Genomic DNA, 21095 nt, shown 5'->3' on the forward strand with positions numbered 1-21095 from the left:
TAGTCATCCTGTGTGTTTATCTTATCACCGCTCTTGAAGAATAGCTGTTAGAAATGTATTTAGAAACCCAGCTGTTCTAACCCGAAGAGATTTACTGTATAAAAATGATCACTGTAATACAGCTTAGAGGTAAAATAAACATGCATCATGCATTAACCAGAAAACTCTTTTTATTCTACATGCTCATATGCAGTGGAAAAAACGAGACCTATTTTTTCTGTTGAAAAGGTTTTTCCACCTAGATTCCCGTAACCAGTTCTAAAAGCCCAGTGCTCAGAACTCACCTGTGAACTCGCATCAGCCTTCGCAAGTGTCCCTATGGGCTGAACATTACCAGTTCCTTCACAAGAGTTGTTCAGCACCTCTGCTTTAGGCATTATGGGTCAACACTTGCATGCATTGAGCAAGAAAATAAACATGATTTATTTCTTTAAACTGATTTTCATTATGTTCCAGCAATAGTGAGGTCCCGCTGAGCAGTTCCTCCAAACTGCTGGAAGGAATACTGTTATTTTACATCCATCCATCCATCCATCCATCTATCTATCTATCTATCTATCTATGTCTGTCTGTCTGTCTGTCTGTCTGTCAAACGAGTTTATTACAAGAAACTATTGACTTGACACAATAAAACTGTCTGTGACTGCCCTCTAGTGCTCAAGTTCAGTGAAATGAGTTAGCTAAGAAGTTTTATGAAGGACATAAAATAACTTTTATTATCATTTGTCATAATTCACACATTTACTTACAGTTCAGCTATTAAACTCTGCTAGCAGAGTTGCGGTTCTTTCTCACAAAGTGCTTGATAGGCATACATTAAATATCCAGTAGCTTCAATAAAACAATTTCAGAACCACCAGAGACAACTGTCGAATCCCCAGAGGGACAAATGAAATGTTATAAATGTAATCAGACGTTTTACAATTGATTCTTGCTTATCATATTTCCAGCAAATAATAATTTAAAAAAAATCCATGTCTACTGTAATAATTAAATAGCACGTCTTCAAAATCATGCTCACCCCTATTCTTTACATGCTCTGTCCATACTTGTAGCTTTGTTTGATATCTTATCGTAACTATAACCATTCATTAAACCATAATAAAATGAAAACCAACCATCCTTTACTGTCTGAACTTACTTTAACCATCTTCATGTTCACTTTTCACTTATAAACTTCTTCACATTCATTTTTCACATGTCTTTCATCTAAATATCCTTCATTCATGGATCAATCGAAAACACAGTGAAAGAACACCAGGATCTACATGATGTTCATAAATTACATTTTAAAAACAAAAGTAAGGAAGACAGAAATGGCAGATTACATTGTTCCTGACTTCGCAGCAGCTTGATCTGTGATGGCCCGGTTTTCACTCATCTGTCTTGCGGTGGATTGATCAGCATGAGACTGGCTCATAATGGATTGTTTCTTGGTGGACTGGTTGGTGATAGACTGACTTGTGGTTGAGTGGGAAGCAACAGACTGTGACGTGATGGATTTTGTGGTCTTGGCCTGCTTGAATGTGGTGTGAATGGTCTTCTTCCTCTTGACTTGGAGGATCTCCATAGCATCAGGATTGACTCCTGGCTGCTGGAACTCCTTTGTGGTCTCCGTCTGCTCGGTGGTGGATTGCTCTTGCTCCTGGAACTCCTGCTGTCTTTGGAGCATCTGAAACAGAAGAAAATTATGAAATGCATTATGGGGGAGAGAAAATATAGGCAATTTGGTAATGTGGTAAAAATGTAAAAAGTATGACAATTGCTCTGTTCCAAAACCTAGTGCGCTGCATACTGAAGCAGCATTTGAAGGCACACTCCTGACTCGAAGGCCATAGCCAACATAATATGCCTTATAAGATACTTTGTTTTAGCCAAATTCTGAGGCAACATGGCATGTTCTTAAAGGAAAAGGCAATCCCATAAAACACTGACAAGCTCGGTGAGAAAAAAAAAAACGAGGATGATTAATTAGGTTAGAGAAATTACATTAAAAAAAAAAACTTTTAAAGTTGGTGTGAAGCATTGTTCAAGTAATGTTAGTAATGTTTAAAAAAAAAAAAAAAGAAAGAAAGAAAAATTACGAACACATAACACAATTACTACAATTTTTAAATAAAATTAAAATGAAAACTGAAAATATAAAATTAAAAACTAAATCAAAATATATAAAACTATAGTTTTTACTTTAAAATTATAGTATATAAATAATACTAAAATAACACTGGTTATAGATCGTATTGTGAAAAAACTAATCCATGTATGTTTAATTTTTAACCTTTTTTACCTCATAATGAAAATGTTAGACTTTTACACTCGGATGTACATCACAATATGGAAGAAAAGATCAGTCGGTACATTTTATTGCAACTTTAAATTTCATTCAATACTAAAAGTATCAATAAAAAATGTGTTCAGTTTAATTAAATGTAATGTACAGTATATCCAATATTTGTGTGTTATGTATTTTTATGATTATTAGAGTATTGTGCTGTTAGTTTAGCTACATGCCTAGTCATCCCAACTCTACTGAAATCAGTTGTGAGTCACATCAACAGTGCTGTTTGTGTAACTTGTGGAGTTGCTGCCAAAGTAGAGCATTCAAAACAGCTCACTTATGTTCCATGATGGTTAGTATGCTATCTGTAGGCTAACAAGGCAGCTAACTAGTTTATAGAACAGAGCAAATAAGTCATATTTACATATATTGAGCTAATGTATAAGACTGTGATGCAGAGTTGTGTCTCACCATTAGCTGCTGATACTTGGCGATAGCCTCGTCAGTGGTTACTCCTTCAGCAAGGCCCAGTTCTGCTGCACGGCGAGCCATTTCTGCCTTAAGAGAGCCTGGAGGGGTCCAGCCCACACCTTTAATCCAGTTCAAATCGGATTTGTAGTTCACCTGCAACCACAGAGGACAGGACCATTAAACCATGCTACATGAGGAAAACAATAAGTAACAACAAGCAAACAATTCCTTTTTTTGGGTGTATGTCACCAAGTGTCAATGCAATGTCATATTTTCACATGCAAATGGCAAAGTATTTGCCACTCATTTCATCAGAGACATTAGCATACAAGGCTAAATTGTTGAATATAATCGTTGATTATAAATCGTTGAATAATCCCAAAACCAGTTCTCACATCGCTTTGCAGCTGGTAGGCTTGTTTAGCATGTTTGACGTTGAGCTGATTAGGATCACAGGTGTAGTCATGAAAATGTTGGCGATAGTTGAGGTTGCTGAGCTGAGCCTGGCTCTTCTTAGCATGCAGGAACTCAGGCTGGTCGCCATGGATCTTAAACTGAGAGCGTGTCTCCTGGAACTGCTTCTTGTACTCGTTGTCACTCTGGAGCTTCCCTACAGCCAGTGAGTGTCTGATCTTGGGGTCATCCTCAACGCTGAGGAGGCCCACCTGCTGGCCTTTCCCTTTGACAAATTCCTCCTTGTAGCGGAACTGAGAAGGAACGGTACAACATATATTAAATTACAAGAAAATCACAGTTTGGCAAATAAATATTTTGATTCTGACTTACATCACTAGCAATTTCTCTAGAGGCCTTGGCTGTCTGGAAGGGAATGGCGTCTAACCTGAGGTCGTAACCTGCAGACATTACCTGCTCACCTGATTTTTTATACACTTTCTGCAAAATGAAAGCAAAAAAGGGACATAGACAATGTTAAAGGATGTACACTACCATTCAAAATTTTGGAATCTTTAATGTTTTTTTTTTATGTTTTTGAAAGAAGTCTCTTAAAAATGTTAAAAAGCTGTTTTCTATTTTAATATATTTTTAAATGTAATTTATTGGCAAAGCTTGGCAAATTTTCAGCAGCCATTACTCCAGTCTTCAGTGCCACATGATCCTTCAAAAAGCAGTCTAATATGCAGAGTTGGTGCTCAAATTCTCAAGAACATTTTTTATTATCAATGTTGCAAACAAGATTTTACTTCATAATATTTTTTTGAATTTCTGAAGGATCATGTGACACAAGCCTGGAGTAATAGCTTCTGAAAATTCAGCTTTGCTATCACAAATATAAATTATATTTTAAAATATATTAAAATCGAAAACAGTTATTTTAAATTGTAATAATAGTTCAAAATATTACTGTTTTTATTATATTTTTGATCAAATAAATGTAGCCATTATGAGTAAAGGCTTTATTAAGAGACTTCTTTCAAAAACATTAAATACATCTTGCAAGAGTACCAATCAACAGCTGGCTTACATCGCTAATTTGCTGAGCATTGATCTTTGCTCTGATGAAGTCAGGATGATCAGGATGTAATGTGTACTTGTGCATAGAGTCAGAGTCTCCAGACTTATACATCCTCTGAAACAGGATAAATCTCTTGTTATTCACATCATCCCAAAACAGCTACTGGCAACACACATTGGTATAAGAATGCTGGGTGAAGTTTACCTCACTACACTGCATGTAGCTGTTCTTTGCGTGGATGATATCAGGTGAATCAGCAACTTGAGTGAACTTCAGACTGTCAGGATGTTGACGATATTTCTTCTACAGAAGGTAACGGTGAAGAAAAGCATTCGTTATTAACCTTGGCTTTATGTGGTATGATTTTATTACAGCATGCTAGAAAAATTACGACTATAAACATGAAACCTCACAGTGTTTACTTTACTAATATGAGTGAAACATGGTATGTTATCCATTGGTAATTACTTGGAGTGTAAAAAAAATGGGCATTCCATACCAGAATGGATCCAGACCTAAAATGGCTAAACAGCAATTCTGCTTTTCGTTAACATTATCCAATAGACTGTGTGTTGTCTGGCCTAACTGATGTCAGCATAAAAGTGAAGTTGGTTGATTTTTGGTTAAAGAGGCCTTTTTAAATTCCAGAATAATGTGCATGAACCAGTCACAATAAGACAATGAGCTTGCATTAACAAAGTAGACTCAATTTTGATTTCATGTTGAATTTACAGGAAGTGTGACTTACATCACTAATGAGCTCTCCAGCTTTCTTTGCAGACTCCAGCTGGGGTGCACCTACTGAGTCCCAGGCCACTCCCTTCATGAAGTTCAGATCTGCTTTGTATACATTCTTTGAAAGATAAAGAAGACAAGATTATAGTGTTTGGCTTATCGCTCTTCTATGTTATGAAACCAAAACTCAAGATTAAGATCAACCATCTTGTTAATCTTTCATAGTCTTTCTCACCTGGCTCTGCAGGTCATATGCCTTTTTGGCCCATTGCACCTTTATATCATCAGGTAGGACTGTGTAAGAGTGTATGTGAGTCTTGTAATCCTGGTCGCTGGCTAAAGCCTGGGCTTTCTTGGCATGTACCAGGTTCACCATGTCTAGAGGCAGCTGGTACTGGCCACTAACAGATGCAGCGTCTTTGCGATAATGCTGATCACTCTGCAGAAGACCCATCTCTAAGCAGTGCATTAAATGCGAGTCTTCATGAACACTGCGAGCTCCGATGTGCTTGCCTTTCTCCAATACATGGTTGTGCTTGTACTGGACCTACCAGGGCAAAGGAGATGAACATGTGAACTGGATGTAGGAACTGTTGGTCACCACAAAGTTAGCAGCATGATTGCTTATGTATATTAATGCATGAGTTTATCACAGCTGTTTTTGACCATAGATGTTTATGTGTGTAAATTTAGAGAGGGTACTCTTACATCACTAGCAATGCTGGTGGAGACTTTGGCAGCCTGGAAGGGGATATCCTTCATGGTGAGTTTATAACCCTGAGCTCTGAGCGTATGCCATGACTCCTTGTATTTAACCTGAAACAAAATAGATGATGTTTAAACTTTTTTCTCTAGCGTCTTGCGTGCAGGTTCATTTTAATAGCTTCTTCTTTAGAATATCTTTGAAATGAGCTATCAGGTTTAAAATAGGGGATTTTTTTATGATGTAGCAATATCCATTAACACTAAAATAGACTTGGAAGGCTCATCTTACATCACTGAAGTTAGCAGCGTTAATCTTGGCCTGGGTGATTTCAGGTCTCTCGGCAGTAATGGTGTAGTTGTGCCTGAAGTTCTCTCCCTTTTCTTTGTACAAGCGCTAAATAACATCAGACCACAAGAGATTATAATCCCGGTTCGCTGGAAATCACAAAACACAGAAAAAATATGTGACCCTGGACCACAAAACCAGTCTTAAGTGTCAATTTTTCCAAATTGAGATTTATACATAATCTGAAAGCTGAATAAATAAGCTTTCCATTGATGTATGGTTTGTTAGGATAGGACAGGAATATTTGGCTGAATATTGGGAATGTTCTCCTACCTCATTAGTGATCTTGTTACTGGTCTTAGCATGCACAATATCTGGAGAATCTGTGACGGATGTGTGTTTGAATGAGTAGGGCTGCTGGCGATACTTTTTCTGTTAGGCAAAAGAAACATACAGTACAGTATAATAAATACATATATAATTCAAATTTAACATACACACTAACATTCAAAAGTTTGGAGGCTGTAAGATTTTCGAAGCTTTTGAAAGAAGTCTCTTATGCTCACCAAGGCTGCATTTTTTTTAATCAAAAGTACTAAAACTAGAATATTGTGAAATGCTATTGCAATTTAAAATAACTGTTTTCTATTTTAATATTTTGAAAATGTAATTTATTCTTGTGATGGCAAAGCTGAAATTTCAGCAGCCATTACTCATGGTCTTCAGTATCCCATGATCCTTCAGAAATAATTTGAATATGCTACATTTCTTATTATTATCAATGTTAAAAATAGTTGTGCTACTTGATATTTTTGTGAAAACAAGCACAACAAATTTTCTTTCAGTATTCTCTGACTAATAGAAAGCTCAAAAGAACAGCATTTATTTGAAATAGAAATGTTTTGTAACAATGTAGGAGTCTTTACTGTTGTTGTTTTTTTTTATCTTACCGAACCCAAACGTTTGAACAGTAATGCAAATGAAAATGCTGGATCAATGTGTTAATATTTAGATTCATTACCTCGCTAATTAGATCTGTGGCTCGTTTGGATCCCTCAATCTGTAGGGCACCAGTGGCAATCCAGGCCACACCACGAAGGTAGTTCAGATCAGAGCGGTAGATTTTCTGTTGCATAAATAAAATATGTTCAAGAGAATTCAACTTTCAAGAGGCATTCTGTGAACAATGAGTATTAGTAATAGTAGTGCAAGTATTAAATAAGCCATTACCTCACTCTGCAGTTCATACGCTCTCTTGGCAGCCTGCACTTTGAGGTCATCAGGCAGTGTTGTATACTTGTGCAATGTAAGCCTATAGTCCTGATCGCTGACCAGAGACTGAGCCTTCTTAGCATGGAGCACATCCAACATATCCATTGGTAGATGGAACTGAGAGTGGACCTTAGAAGAGTCCTTTTTGTATTTGAGCTAAGGAAATAGAAAGCTGATCAATCACTTGTGCATGACCTCTCAAACTCTCATATTTGTGGTACTCCAAATGCTGTAGCCTTGCTCAGTCTTCTGGAATACTTACATCACTCTGTATATTTGTGGCATGCACAGAGTGAGCAATGTTTATGTCATCCTGTAGTCCCTTTAGCCCAATCATCTTCCCTTTTGTCTTCTCAAACTGTGCCTTGTATTTTTGCTGGAGGCAAACATTTATACAGTTAGACAGACAGATAACCAAAATAAACTGTAGTTCATCTATTGTGTACAAAATACTCACATCACTGAGGATTTCTGCAGAAGATTTGGCTGCTTGGAATGGAATAGCATCCAAGCGCAATTTGTAGCCACCATCTCTGATCTTTCTCCAGGACTCTTTGTAGTGTGACTATATAGAAAAGAATTCTACTTTTAGCAGTTTAATGTGGAACTTCAATTGTTTGTGCATGTGTTTAATACACTCTAAAAAATGCTGGGTTAAATATAACCCAGCGTTGGGTTCAAAACAACCCAACCGCTGGGTCAAAACAACCCAATAGCTGGGTTTGTTTCTTTTTAACCCAGTGCTGGGTTATATTTAACCCAGCATTTTTTAGAGTGTAGTTTCTGAAACAGCAACAGCAGTGTTTGGAATGGATTCTCACCTCACTGAGGTTCATGGCATTGATCTTAGCCTGCACATGCTCTGGAATATCTCCAATCAGTGTGTACTTATGCATTTCATTCTCTCCTTTCTCTCTGTATAATCTCTGTCAACATGAAGATATCTCACGTTCACAATCACATACATGAAGAAATTCCAATCTCTTTTACCAGTTGTCCCCAAATTCAATGCATAGATTCATAGAAAGAATAATTCATGCATGTATAAAATGAAGACGTACATCAAGAACCAGTTTGCTACTGATTTTGGCCTGGACCATCTCTGGTGTATCCTCCACGCTGGTAAACTTCAGAGCACTTGCATCCTGTCTGTATTTTTTCTGGAGCAAACACAACACATGGCAAAGATTTATACCAACTGTTAGTGCTGGGAGATGTAGAGTGTGTTTTGAATTTCCTATCTCTTGGGTGTACAGCCCCCAAGGTTTTTAATTTCAAGGATGATATGGTTCAATCATTTGACAATACCTTTAAACAGATGTGTAATTGAAATGCTAACCCCAGGCATGTGCTTCTCTATTTTAGCTGAGTTTAACATCTATACTCAAAGTGAAGTGCATCTAATAATAATCATGGCTTCTATCCTAAAAGCAGCACTTGATGTCATAAAGTGTCTCTGTTTTAATTTTTAAAAATTTTAAAACATTATGTTTATCTCCAAGTTTACATTTATACAAAAAAATATTTAGTAAATTATTACATATATTAAATAACAAAACATATGCTTTTATTCTTTTAGCAAGGAATGTCAGATTTCTGAAGGCATAATAACCTAAACATGATTATTAGTTGAAAATGTAATTTAAAAAAAAAATAGTTCTCTGATGTTTGCTGAGACAAGGGTTCTTAATAAACAATACAAGGTACTGATGAATTGAGGAAATAGTTCTTTCCTATTCCTTCCCCTGCTAAATATAACCTTCACTTCACTTCAGCTATTTGCAATGCAAGCATGACATAACTGCTCTTCTAGTGGTTAAGTACGCATTTCATTTTCAGAGGGTCCTGCTGATGACCTAGAAATCTGGTGACTCCTCAAGTTAGTTGATTTTAGAGCTTGTTAGATGAAAAACTATGACATTAAGTGTGTGTGGTTGGTCATGTTCAGGTCGATCTGTACCTCGCTGGCTAAATCTGTAGCTTTTCTGGCCTGCTGTATATCAAGGGATCCGGTGGTTTCCCATCCCACCCCTTTCATCCAGTTCAGGTCAGAGCGATACTTTTTCTGTGAAGAAAACAACGTTTTGATGCATAATTCCAAACAATATGCATGTTTGTGTCTGTTTTGGTTTTACAAGTCATGAAATTGAATCCTGGGATAACTCTTACATCACTCTGTAGGTCGTAAGCTTTCTTGGCCCATTCCACCTTCATATCAGTGGGCAAGATGGTGTACTCGTGTAAGAAGGTTTTGTAATTTTTCTCAGTGGCCAGTTCCTGGGCTTTCTTGGCATGGGTGAGGGTCATCATATCAAGTGAGGCACTGTGTTTGGTCTTGGTGTCCTCATACTCTTTCTTGTAATTGAGGTCACTCTGGAGTTTGGTAGCCTTGGTTGAATGGGCCATCTGAGAATCGTCTGAAACAGTCTTCACGCCAATCATCTTCCCTTTTGTCATCTCATATTCTTGCTTGTACTTCACCTAAATATATGGAATATCAGGAAAGTTACATTAGATTATTAGTCACAATACCTGAGCTTCCCTTGAGTGTCTATTTGTGAGTCATGTGCATCAGTAGGGTGTTTGGTCACTCACATCACTGGCGAGATCTCTTGTTGTTTTGGCGGCGTGAATTGAAAGTGAGTCCAAGCCTAGTTCAAAACCCTTCTCCCTCTGCTCCTCCCAACTACTCTTATATGTTTTCTGAAAATCACCAGTTTAATGTGTTGATTAAAAACAGGCGGTGGGTTGTTAGTTCATGTGTAGGTTATTGGTGCAGCATAAGCAACAGTTTCAAGTGATTCAGTTCATACCTCACTGAGAAGCTCTGCATTAGCTTTGGCTTGCTTGAAGAGAGGCTCATCTTTGCTTATAGTGTACTGGTGCATTGTCTGTTCAGTACCTGCTTTGTACGCCAGCTGAGTACAAGAAAAGGCCAATCAATCCCAGAAATATCCACTGAGGAGAGAAACATCCAATCGGATGGATCATATCTTACCCCACTCTGCAGCTCCTGGCTCTTCTTAGCATGTATGATGGAAGGAGTGTCTGCCACTTGTGTGAATTTCACACTGTCCGCCTTCTGGCGGTACTTTTTCTGTATAGAGGTGGAAAATGCACAGTTAGAGTAAATGTGCGAAGTCCAGCATTGTCTTCCTGGTGAAGACCAAAGAAATCTTGGTGGTAAAGCTAGTTAAGAAGCCTATGAAAATGCTGGTGACCAGATATGCGAGTCTAATCAGTAGGGAATCAAAATTTTGTAATGACCAACCTCACTGACTAGTTCTCCTGCTTTCTTGGCTTGCTCTACATCCAGGCAGCCATCAGCCTCCCATCCGACTCCTTTCATCCAGGTCAGGTCTGATCGGTACTGGTTCTAAAAAAGCCAAATCAAATATCCATATAGCATGCATAAAGCACAGTATGTGTATCATTCTACTCAGGTCTTGCAAATAGACATGCTTTCTTCTTCTTACATCACTCTGCAGTTGGTAGGCTTTCTTAGCTTGCTGCACTTTCATGTCATCAGGTAGGACGGTATAATCGTGTAACTTCTTCCTGTAGTCCAAATCACTGGCCAGGGCCTGAGCCTTCTTTGCATGATTCAGATTCACCATGTCTAGAGGCAGGTGGCACTTGGATTGAGTCTCCTTAGAATCTTTTTTATAAGCGACCTATAGCAAAGAAATTTGATTGGATTATTTGTTTAGCCTGAAGAATCTGAGATTGCACACTCATGATTATTGGAAAATATACTTTTGTTAAACTCAATCTGACTTTGGGTACTCAGGCTTACCTCACTGCTAAGCTTGGCCACCTGAAGGGAGTGCATTGTTTTGGAGTCACTCACATCCATTCCAATGGCTTTGTCTTTGTTCTTTGCATATGCTTCCTTATACTTGATCTGTACAGCCCAATAAATCAAATCAACCCAATGAAACACATTTTAATAACGTTAACATTTAAACATAGAACATTTGATTCTTACATCACTAGCCAGGTCTCGAGAGGCTTTGGCAGCTTTGAGAGTGAGCGTGTCCAGTCCGATATCACATGCTTTGGATTTGTTCTTCTCCCAGTTCTCTTTGTATTTTATCTGTGAACGTGCAGGAAGACAACACTTAACAACACAACCAACACCTGTGAACTATATATAAGGATGACAAATATGTGGCAAGGCTCTGGAATGTGAGTATAGGCTTACACCACTGGCGAGCTCTGCATTGGCTTTGGCCTTTTTAAGTTCTGGTGTATCTTGAGATAATGTGTACTGCGTCTTTGTCTTCTCATAGTTGGCTTTATAGTTCAGCTTGAATGAGAGGTTACATGTGAGGCTTAGATATATTACATTAAATTCACTTAAACACTCAATGACAAGGACAAATTATGCTTACATCGCTGAGCTGATGGGCATTGATTCTGGCTTGCACAATTTCAGGAGTGTCTGTAACCTGGCTGAATTTCAGCTTGTCGATATGCTGTCTGTAGTTTTTCTGTGTGGGAGAAAAAAAAAGACATCCATTTAGATTATCTTGCATGTGTTTACAAGTGTGAAGCTCATTTATAAGGCTGAGGCAGCACTTTACAAGCTGTCAGGATGGCACAATTACTGATAGACAAGTTCTAAGCAGAATAGCCAATACATGAAGTTTAAGTTTAAAGCCTCATAAAGAATGATAGACCTACATCTTTGAGTGGCTCCAGTTTCTTCTGTGACTGATAGGATGGAGTGATGGTGGCTGGATAGTTGTACTCACTCTGAACATGCTTCTCCTGCTCATATTCTGATTTGTAGGCAATCTGAAATCAAATGGTATTAGAGAATATGCAAACACTCTATACATATATATATAATTGAGTAACGTATCTAAAATATCTTAGTATTTACTTATTTACTACAACAGTTTCTTATTTCAAAATTGGACAAATGCTTTGTAGTTTACTTTTACTAATTCTATTACCGTATCAATTTATACAAATTTAATGCAATTATGAGCAACAAAACTACATATGAGAGATAATATGTTCAGAAAATGGCTTTCGTCTTACATCACTGGCAAGCTTTCTGACGTTCATGGCATGCATGGTCTTCTTATCGATGCCACCACCCTCATAGTGCCCCTTCATGTGATTGGTGTAACTCTCCTTGTATTTATTCTGCAATCACAAACAGAGTGAATGAGCTTGCATATGACTGCACACAAGTGCCCAGCACAGCAACACATTAAATATAGAATATGCTGTCATTCTTTGTATATACAGTAGCAGTCATATCACTGATGAGGAGCTCACATCACTGGTATACTTGGCGATCTTTGACACATTCTTGAACTGTGGCGTCTCGCAGTAGTTGATGCTGTGGCCTTTGGTTGTCTCAAGGTCCTTCTTGTATTCGACCTGTATAACGGGAGGATGTCTGTGTCACGTAGGCAATGAAGTTGTGGAATTTTAAGCCTCTATTATTTGTGGTGAACTTCATGCACTGCATACAGAAAACCATATGCCCTTTTGGCATTTGCTTGTAAATCAGGGAGGATGTGGTAGTGTTTATGGCATCATCAGGTAAACACTGTGGCATGCAAGAGGGTGAAAATAGAATGATGATGTGGCCCCTGGGCTTGTGTGTTGTCTTTGTTTATGTCTGTGGGTGGCTGGGCTCATGGGATGTGGAGAATGCAGGTGTGGAGACGTTATGTCTGGCTGAGCCGCTGACAGATGAGTTCACCGATCCTCTCTTTCTGTTTTTGCACGTGTGCATCCCAAAATGCACTCAGTAAGCCAAGTTACAAATCTTCAGCTAACTAATCAATGCTGTTTCTAAATATGTTTAACGGGCAAAAGTGAATATGCCATCCATCTGTTCTTCTGCACCTGATGTAGGCAATGGACCAAGGGCATAAATCGCTCACCTTGCTCACAAGCTTGTTGATTTTGCATGCACACTTCAGAGTCAAGTTGTCATCAGTGTTCAGAGTGTGGTATGCAGAAGATCCCTTCATCTTGTTTAAATCCTTCTTATATTTCAGCTGCAGGTTAAACATGGAGAGAGGGGGATGAGAAAGGTGTTTAAACACAACAATACCAGAAAGAGCTCAATCTAGGATGCCTGATCTGTCAGGATGAATTCCTGTGACATGAGAGAACATACACAATCAGTCATTTAGACAGTCAGTGTGTCTAAATATGTCCTTTTGATGCCTCTAGAGTGACAACATTGGATTCTCGGTGGGAGTCATCGGAGAAAATGTACTTATTCCACTTAGTGATGACAGGCCAAGGTATATATATATAAATTTAAAATAATTAAATCATCTAATAATTATATTTTATTTACTTTTTTTCAGTTAGCAAACATGCTATTAATAGTTTTATTTTTAGTTAGTGGTAATAAGTCTGACAGTGTTATTTTAATGTAATTGAGATACTATTATAGTTGATGGTAATTTTTTGAATTACATTTGATTTTTATAGTTTCTGCTTGTTAATTTTAATTAAAATTTTGTTTAGTGTTTTTGCAATTTGTATCAGTTTTTGTGGTCTATAATGTCTATGTATTTTTATTACTACTTTTTATTTCAATTTTAGTTATTTTAGTACATCAAGTTAAACAAAATGAAAATGGAAATGTTGCCTTATTAATTAGCTGTTAAGTTTTGCATATTTTATTTCAGTTAACATTTATTGTATTTCAAGTAACAAAAATGTTTTATGGTTTTAGTTTAAGTTTTAGTTAACTATAATAACCCTGAACCCTGACTGGGACAGAACTGGTGTAATACAGTGAAAAGTGAAAAGTGAAATGTGAAAAATCTAAAATGACAGACGACTTCAGCAGTGAGGATGCGCTGATACTCACATCACTGGCTATGTCATGGGCTTTCTTGGCCATCTGGTATCCAGGGGTAATCATAGCAGGGAAGCTGCCCTTGCCCCTTTGCTGTTCATATTCCTCAGTATAGGCATGCTAAAGGAATTAGAGACATTCAGTATAATCATATGTGAAGATATATTGAATGTGCATTGAATGCGCAAAAGAACACTGTGTCACCTGACTGAAGTGTTCTGCATTCTCTTTGGCCAAAGCAAACTCTGCAGAACCAGCATCAGTGCTGGCCTTGCCCTTAATCTCCTGCTCGTATTTCTGTTGATATTTCACCTGTAACAAAAACAACACTAGTATACAACTGGCATGCAGCTGACATTCACATGTAATTTACACATTTGGACACTTACTTTGCTGGCCATCTCGCCTGCTTTTTTAGCCACCTGGTATCCGGGAGTGAAGTGGGCAGGAAAACTGCCTTTGCCCCTCTGCTGTTCATATTCCCCAGTGTAGATATACTGTTTTTATAGAAGGAGATGCCAAATTAAGACATATGGATATTATTCGGCCACAAAGAATTTTCGAGATTCTATTCACGTACATCACTGACAATCTTCCCTTGATTTTTAGCTAGAAGCACATCAGGAGTATCCGTCACAGCGGTGTATTTTGACACTCGTTCTTCGTGGCCTTTTTTATACTCCACCTGAATAAAAAAGAAAGGATTAATCAACTTTTTGAGAAAGAAAATTAACTTTTTGCAACCTAAACTTTACTTACATTGCTAGCCAGTGTATTGGCTTTCTTTGCCATTTCATATCCTGGCGTGATCATAGCTGGGAAACTGCCCTTTCCTTTAGACTGCTCATATTCTTCTGTGTATTTCACCTTTCAATCAACATATGACATCACAGATAAGAAACAAACTTGTGCAATGACTAATCACATAAACAGGGGTAAGAGGAAGGCCTCCAGATGACTGTGTGACCATACGTCCTGGACAGTCCTAGCTGGGAATTTGTAATTGGCTAAAATGTCCGGGAATTGGCTTTTGGCCAAGATCGGTTGCTTGCACACTACTGGTCAAACTACTTTTCAGCCATTACCTTCAGCAAGAATGAAAACAAAGCCAAAACCTGGATATTTTAGGCAATTTAGAATTAAAAAGAAGAGGTATGGCTTCCATATTTAGCTTCAGTGGCCAGTGTATGAAAATTTTGAGAAAATTAAACACAAAATCTTGAGGAAGTGTAACACAACAGGACAAAGTGATATTGATAAGTTCAGCCTTTACACTAAAGCTTCTGGAACTTATTACTATAATGTTATGTTTTAAAATAATATAATAAAATGTTACATTTACTATACTTTATATATATATATATATATATATATACTATAATATAAAATAAAATCTATAATATAAAATAATTACTTGTGATCAACAGTTATAAGAAATATTACAGAAAGAATTTGCTACTACCACAGTTTTCTATGAGAGATTACAATACCAGGAGAATTATAAAGATTATTGGATTTTTAAAACAATGTATGTCATTTCAGTCTGAAAGGTCACTTTGGAAATGTATCCTTACATCACTGGCCAATGAGACTCCAGTCTTGGCATATAACATCTCAGGTGTGTCGGCTACAGAGGTAAACTGCGTCACACGTGCTTCATGGCCTCGTTTATATTCCACCTGCAGCCCAAATGACCACTTTTTGTAATTCATCATCATAATTTATCCAATTATAGGTGCAGCAAAAAAGCAAGAGCCTCATTTTTCATTTGCCCATTGAGTCTGAATCTGATAACTCACATCGCTAATGGTCTTCTGTGCCTGGGTCACACGTACATGTTCCTGGCTGGTAACGCTGCCCGAATAAAATGACTGTTGGCCCACAAATTCAGTTTGGCAACCTTGCTGCTTTTAGAAAGATTAAAAAACGGTCACATAGCAAATAGCCCACAGCTAAACATAATGGATTTATGGTACTGCTTCCTTTGGCTACTCACCTGGCTGGCAAGCTGGCTGGCCTCACGAGCTTGCTCGATTTCTTTTGATCTCACGTCATAGTGGAAAGTAGACATGAAACGCTCCCCTTCTTCTCTATATTTATTCTAGAAACCAGAGAGATAGAAGGAGAGAAATGTTAGCGTGCTTCCTATTAGCACAATAAATGTGGTAATGATTGATTCTGAAATCCCCTTTCTGTAATTCCTGATGTATGAAGAATGACGGAATATCACATACTGTAAAAAGTTATATGCAACATCAGTGATGCTAGTGAGTGCTGTTTTTCCACACTGTCTTCATGTAATTTTTCAGGGAAGAAATTAAATGTAAGTGTGGTGTTCTGCATTCTGTCAGTCTGCATGAAGGCCGCTCTAGAGCCCACTGACAGAAAGGGGCAGCTGGGATCCCACAGAGCGAGATTCAGAGAAGGAGAGAGAGGGAAAGGAAGCAAGAAAGGAAGAGAGGTGGGCCATGTTCATGTGGTATAAATTTAAACAGCAAATACATAAAGAAGGCCAGAGAAGAGTATCATGTCACAGCACAGAAATAACTGGAGGGATGCAGTTCTCATTCCAAACCTGTAGAGTCACCAGGGCCTTTGAGCTCTCCTAAAAATAGACCTTTAACCCAGCTCATATAATATAGGGGGTATTACCAGCAAAATGACCCATGTTCAATTCTTTAAGTACTTTTGATTGTAAATCAGTTAGCAATATCCAGACAGTAAATACACTGAGCACCACTAGTTTAGTACCAGTCTGCCTAAAAAGTCGTACTGCAAAGTTTCCTTGAATCTGGAAGATTTTTTTAAAGAAAAAAATGTATATAATTTATTTATAAAAAAAATATTTTCGGCATACTTGTGTTTCAGATGAGTTTATGAGCTCAAAATATTTAAGCAAAACTATTTTTAAAGTCTCCATGAGTAAACTAACAAGATACTTTGAACTAAGTAAACAAACAAGATAAATTAAACTCAGATCTTAATATACTATGCATTCATTTATTTAAAGTGGTGTAATGTACAGTCAACTGGCCATTATCACAAAAAAGTATTTTTGATGGAGTTTATTTTCCAATAATGATCAGCTGACTGTACATTATGCCTCACCCAATATTCATTATATACTATTAAAAAAAATGTTTTATTATATTATATATTTATTTATTTGGTAAGAAGCCATGTACTTAAAGTGGTGTAATGTACAGTCAACTGGTCATAATCACAAAATAAGTTACCCTGGAGGAGTTTATTTTCCAGTAATGATCAGCTGACTGTACATTACGCCTTACTTAATATTCATTATATCCTATATGAAAACACCTCAGATTAACAGCATTACCTCAGAACTTCACACTTGTAAATACTACATCAAATACTGTTACAGAAAATCTAAATATGACTTGAATTTTTATACAGTTATTGTTTTTTATAGCCTCAGCTACAAAAAAAATATGTACTTAGTTCATTTACTATAGTACTCAGATGTACAGTAAGTCTGTGACGTAAACAAAACCTCACCTCACTGGCTGCTTCAGATTGCTTCTTGGCATTGATGTTGACAGGGGTCTCGTAAACACTTGTGAAAGTGTTGTTCTTTGGATTATGCCTATAAGATATAAAATAAATAATTAATTTTTTAACACATTTAATGGTCAAACTATGCAGTAAGTACAAATTACGCCTTTAGTCATGAAGCAATAGAAAATAATGCTGATTTATTAAAACACGGAGCCTTAATTGTTACTAGAAAATTATATTCAAGCATAAAAATGACTCCAAAACTTACACTTGGCAGTACGGCCTTTTCTGATGGCTGACAAAATTATTGGCAGTCAGAACCATCTTACAGACCTCACAGTGAAAACATGCTTTGTGCCAATTCTGAAAGAGAAAAGAGACACATACATGCAGAGTGAGAAAATGAAAATGTGCATTTTAAAAATAACTGAATCCAATTCCTTGTCCTGAAAACGGTCTTTCTTACATCATAGAAAACATGGTTAGACTTAACCGAAAAATACATTGACGCTTTATGATTATCTATGTACTATCATGTTAATATGTAAGATCTTTGAGACATATGCCGTAAAGTCTTACCTGACCAATAAGATTGATCTTCTCCGCTGGGTACACCACAAACCCACACCTGGCACACTTTTGAACATTCATAGTTTTATCAAATTAAGCCAGCAACTCCAGAAAAAAATAAAAACAACTTGTACAAATAGTCAGAACTGGAAAGCAAGGTGTCCCACACGGTCCCTTGTCCCCACTTGTGTCTCAGTCTCTTTCCTCTGTTAAACTTAGATCTGTTCTCTGACTGAGTACATGTCAGTGGGTGCAGAGTTCCACCCTTCTTTAGCTGTTGCCGGTCAGCTGACTGGTTGACCAGCTGTCAGTTACTTGAAAGTGGGGAGAGATGTCACTGAATTGTGATCACGGTGTTGTTCACTTTGAGTACATTAGTCAGAGCCTTCAGGCGTGCTCTAAATAGGTGATTGAAGTCACGGCTGGATCTTTACACGCGTTCTGAAATGCCGTTTTTTCTATGTGTTGTCATGACTTTCCATCATTTTTTCAATTAAGATTTTATTGTTCATGCTGTTATATACTACATAACGTAGATTAAGTCATTCTCAAAATATGGTGACAATCATGTCCACTGACATTCAGTCATTCAAAATATTTTAAATGTAACAGAAACCCTGTATAAAAGGCAGCCTTCTATAATTTTATGAAATAATATTAAATGTTTGACTCTACATCATTTGACACATTTCTACACAATTATAGTTTTACATTTCGTTTTTTGTTTTTCCTATGTTATGCATTACTGCAAAGCAAAACAAAGTAAATAATTTAAATAAGTATTAAAATAACAATAATATAATAATGATGTTTGTTCTTTTATCTCCTCATTGGTGTTATTAATTTAAAAAAATAGTATTCTGAAAATACAAAAAGTTCAAGGTCAAAGGTCAGAGGAAGAAGAGGCTGTTCAAATGGGCACATGGTTATTATTTTTCCATCACATTGGAATAAAAAGGTCTTAATTTACTTTTCAATTTAATGGAAGTAATATGTTGATTTTAGTCTGGTTAATGATGTTTGTTTTAAAATGCAATTGGCAGCATTTTATTCATGTTTCATAAGAATTTGCTGTATTTGTGAAATAAAATAAACAGTCTAGTCAACAGTCAAGTTGTCCTGAATATATATGAATATCCTATATCCTATAATAGTCCTATAAGGCTAATAATGTCAAGATGTTAATAAATATTTACCCTCTGCTTTTATGGAAAATAAGAATGATTTAACACAAGCCAGTAACAAACATTATATAATTGTAACAGAGTATAACAGTAAAAATGATAACATATGAAAACGTTGTATTAATCAACAATGTACATAAACACAAATGTACATAATAATAATAATAATATATACCAAAAAGTACATTATTAAATTTTTTATAGGCCTAACACACCTTCTTTGTTGTCTTATTATTATTATTATTATTATTATTATTATACGAAATCAAATAGCCTACATTTAAATAATACAGATGGATAAATAAATGGTGTTTATTTCTGACTAATATCACGTTTCATTCATCAATATTCTATTCTATTCTATTCTATTCTAGTGTTCGATTAATAAACAGGAAGTTCGCGCAGTAGTTTTCAACACATCTAAATTGACTCTGTTTCTTTAAATACATGAGACACTCCGGCCGGAGGAATTGGAAAATAAGGAGTTGGAAAGTAGTTTCGTTTTCTCCGTCTAGTAACCTTGGACTTGAAAGAACAATGAACAAAACAGAGGCTGATCCGACAGAAATGTAAGTTTCGAGAGTAAATATATAGTAATGTTGTGAAAACATCTAGCTTTGCTGAACTGAATCATCGTTTGGCTACTGACTGTAAGTAACAAACCTTGCGTTGCATTGCTAACATTATGCATCGAAACGTTTACGAAATCAATATACATATTTAGCTACTACTACAAACTCTAGGTTGGTAAACTAATTTTATCCTATTATTCAAATGTGCTAATTAAGAAAAACATGTAGTACCTTACAAAAATTAACCATGGTTTTATTATTGTAAAGGTGTAATAACCACGTTTTTTGGCGTTTTGATTACCATTTCAGTTTTACTACAAATAACATGGTTAAACTACGGTTAGTGTAGCAAAACCATGGTTAATCTGTGGTTACCATGGTTTAACTATTGAAACCATGTTTTTGGTTTTATTTGTAGTAAAACCATGGTTAATTTTAAGGGAAGGGAAGTTGCCCTCGGAAAGTTTAAGGGGGACCTTTACACTTCCTCCAAAAACACTTCAGCTGTAGAACACACTGCATGCTATATGTAAATAACTTAAAATATACTAGCATCAATAATTGCTAATGTAATTGTGTATTTAATGTTACCATTGACAAGTTGTCTTTAGGCAACTGGGGTAAGCGGTCAATCTCTCTTTCTTCCTGCTGTACACGTCATGTCATAAACTGTAGCTTTTCTTAATCAGTTCTAACAGCTTTTCTACATAAATACAGAGATTTTATTTCTCCCCAAGCCATAAGAAAACAAAGTAATTAAATAAACACCCAGTTGAGACAACATCAAAAAGTGAAAGTAGAAGTTAGTTTACGGAGGTAATTTACGCAGATATGAGTAATAACAGTCTGCTGTTTTAATGTGAAAGTGGAAAGGGTGACACTTTAAAGAAATTTGCCTCGGAAACACAGGTAGGGTGGATTAGTGTAATGTGGGACACTTTTTGCAATTTTGAATTGTGTATTATATTTCCATATGAAGCCAAAACAATAAATCAAAATCGGGGTCATATGATACGATTTCAAGTTTTCCTTTCTCTTTGGAGTGTTACAAGCTGATTGTGCATAGATAAGATCCCTGAAGTTGCAAAGACTAAAGTCTTAAAACCAAAGAGATATTCTTTATCAAAGTTAAGACTCTGCCACGCCCCCCTAAAACGGCTCGTTCTAAAACGCCTCCACATATCT

General features: G+C 36.6%; 2 protein-coding genes across 4 annotated transcripts in view; one reads left to right on the forward strand and one right to left on the reverse strand.

The window, feature by feature from the left end:
• Positions 1-706: 706 nt before the first annotated feature.
• Positions 707-18344, reverse strand: LOC107755535 (nebulin-related-anchoring protein-like). 3 transcript variants are annotated; one of them, XM_016572380.1, is made up of 43 exons: positions 18164-18344; positions 17853-17947; positions 17585-17672; positions 16062-16166; positions 15865-15969; positions 15640-15744; positions 14825-14932; positions 14646-14750; positions 14455-14562; positions 14270-14377; positions 14078-14185; positions 13131-13247; positions 12514-12618; positions 12271-12378; positions 11908-12021; positions 11616-11714; positions 11426-11530; positions 11210-11317; positions 11018-11125; positions 10698-10895; positions 10493-10597; positions 10220-10318; positions 10035-10139; positions 9817-9924; positions 9391-9702; positions 9182-9286; positions 8283-8381; positions 8043-8147; positions 7679-7786; positions 7484-7597; positions 7180-7377; positions 6971-7075; positions 6283-6381; positions 5953-6057; positions 5667-5774; positions 5194-5505; positions 4972-5076; positions 4428-4526; positions 4233-4337; positions 3536-3643; positions 3145-3456; positions 2750-2902; positions 707-1672 (listed from the first exon to the last, which is right to left on the reverse strand). In XM_016572380.1, the coding sequence occupies exons 1-43, from the start codon at positions 18233-18235 to the stop codon at positions 1325-1327; spliced, it is 5586 nt and encodes a 1861-aa protein (XP_016427866.1). In that variant the 5' UTR covers positions 18236-18344; the 3' UTR covers positions 707-1324. The 3 variants fall into 3 exon arrangements, with proteins under 3 accessions (XP_016427866.1, XP_016427865.1, XP_016427867.1); XM_016572379.1 differs by having other exon boundaries at positions 15865-15972; XM_016572381.1 differs by lacking the exon at positions 15640-15744 and having other exon boundaries at positions 15865-15972.
• A 1453-nt stretch (positions 18345-19797) lies between these two features.
• LOC107755536 (caspase 7, apoptosis-related cysteine peptidase) overlaps positions 19798-21095 on the forward strand; it is a 13535-nt gene continuing 12237 nt past the window's right edge. The window contains exon 1 of the mRNA XM_016572382.1: positions 19798-19907. Coding sequence (XP_016427868.1) covers positions 19876-19907 — 32 coding nt within the window. The 5' untranslated portion in view covers positions 19798-19875. The remainder of the gene's footprint in view (positions 19908-21095) is intronic.

The sequence above is a fragment of the Sinocyclocheilus rhinocerous genome, unplaced genomic scaffold, assembly GCF_001515625.1.
Source record: "Sinocyclocheilus rhinocerous isolate Xijiao unplaced genomic scaffold, SAMN03320098_v1.1 scaffold140, whole genome shotgun sequence".
Lineage (NCBI taxonomy): Eukaryota > Metazoa > Chordata > Actinopteri > Cypriniformes > Cyprinidae > Sinocyclocheilus > Sinocyclocheilus rhinocerous.

Bases quoted from the DNA above. Each gene is read 5' to 3' on its own strand.
- LOC107755535 (XM_016572379.1), bottom strand. From the start codon at position 18,235: ATGAATGTTCAAAAGTGTGCCAGGTGTGGGTTTGTGGTGTACCCAGCG. The intron at 12,379-12,513 runs GTGAGCTCCTCA...TTGTGATTGCAG, and splicing joins TCGCCAAGTATACCAGTGAT to AATAAATACAAGGAGAGTTA. The intron at 12,022-12,270 runs GTAAGACGAAAG...ATTTGATTTCAG, and splicing joins TCAGAAAGCTTGCCAGTGAT to ATTGCCTACAAATCAGAATA.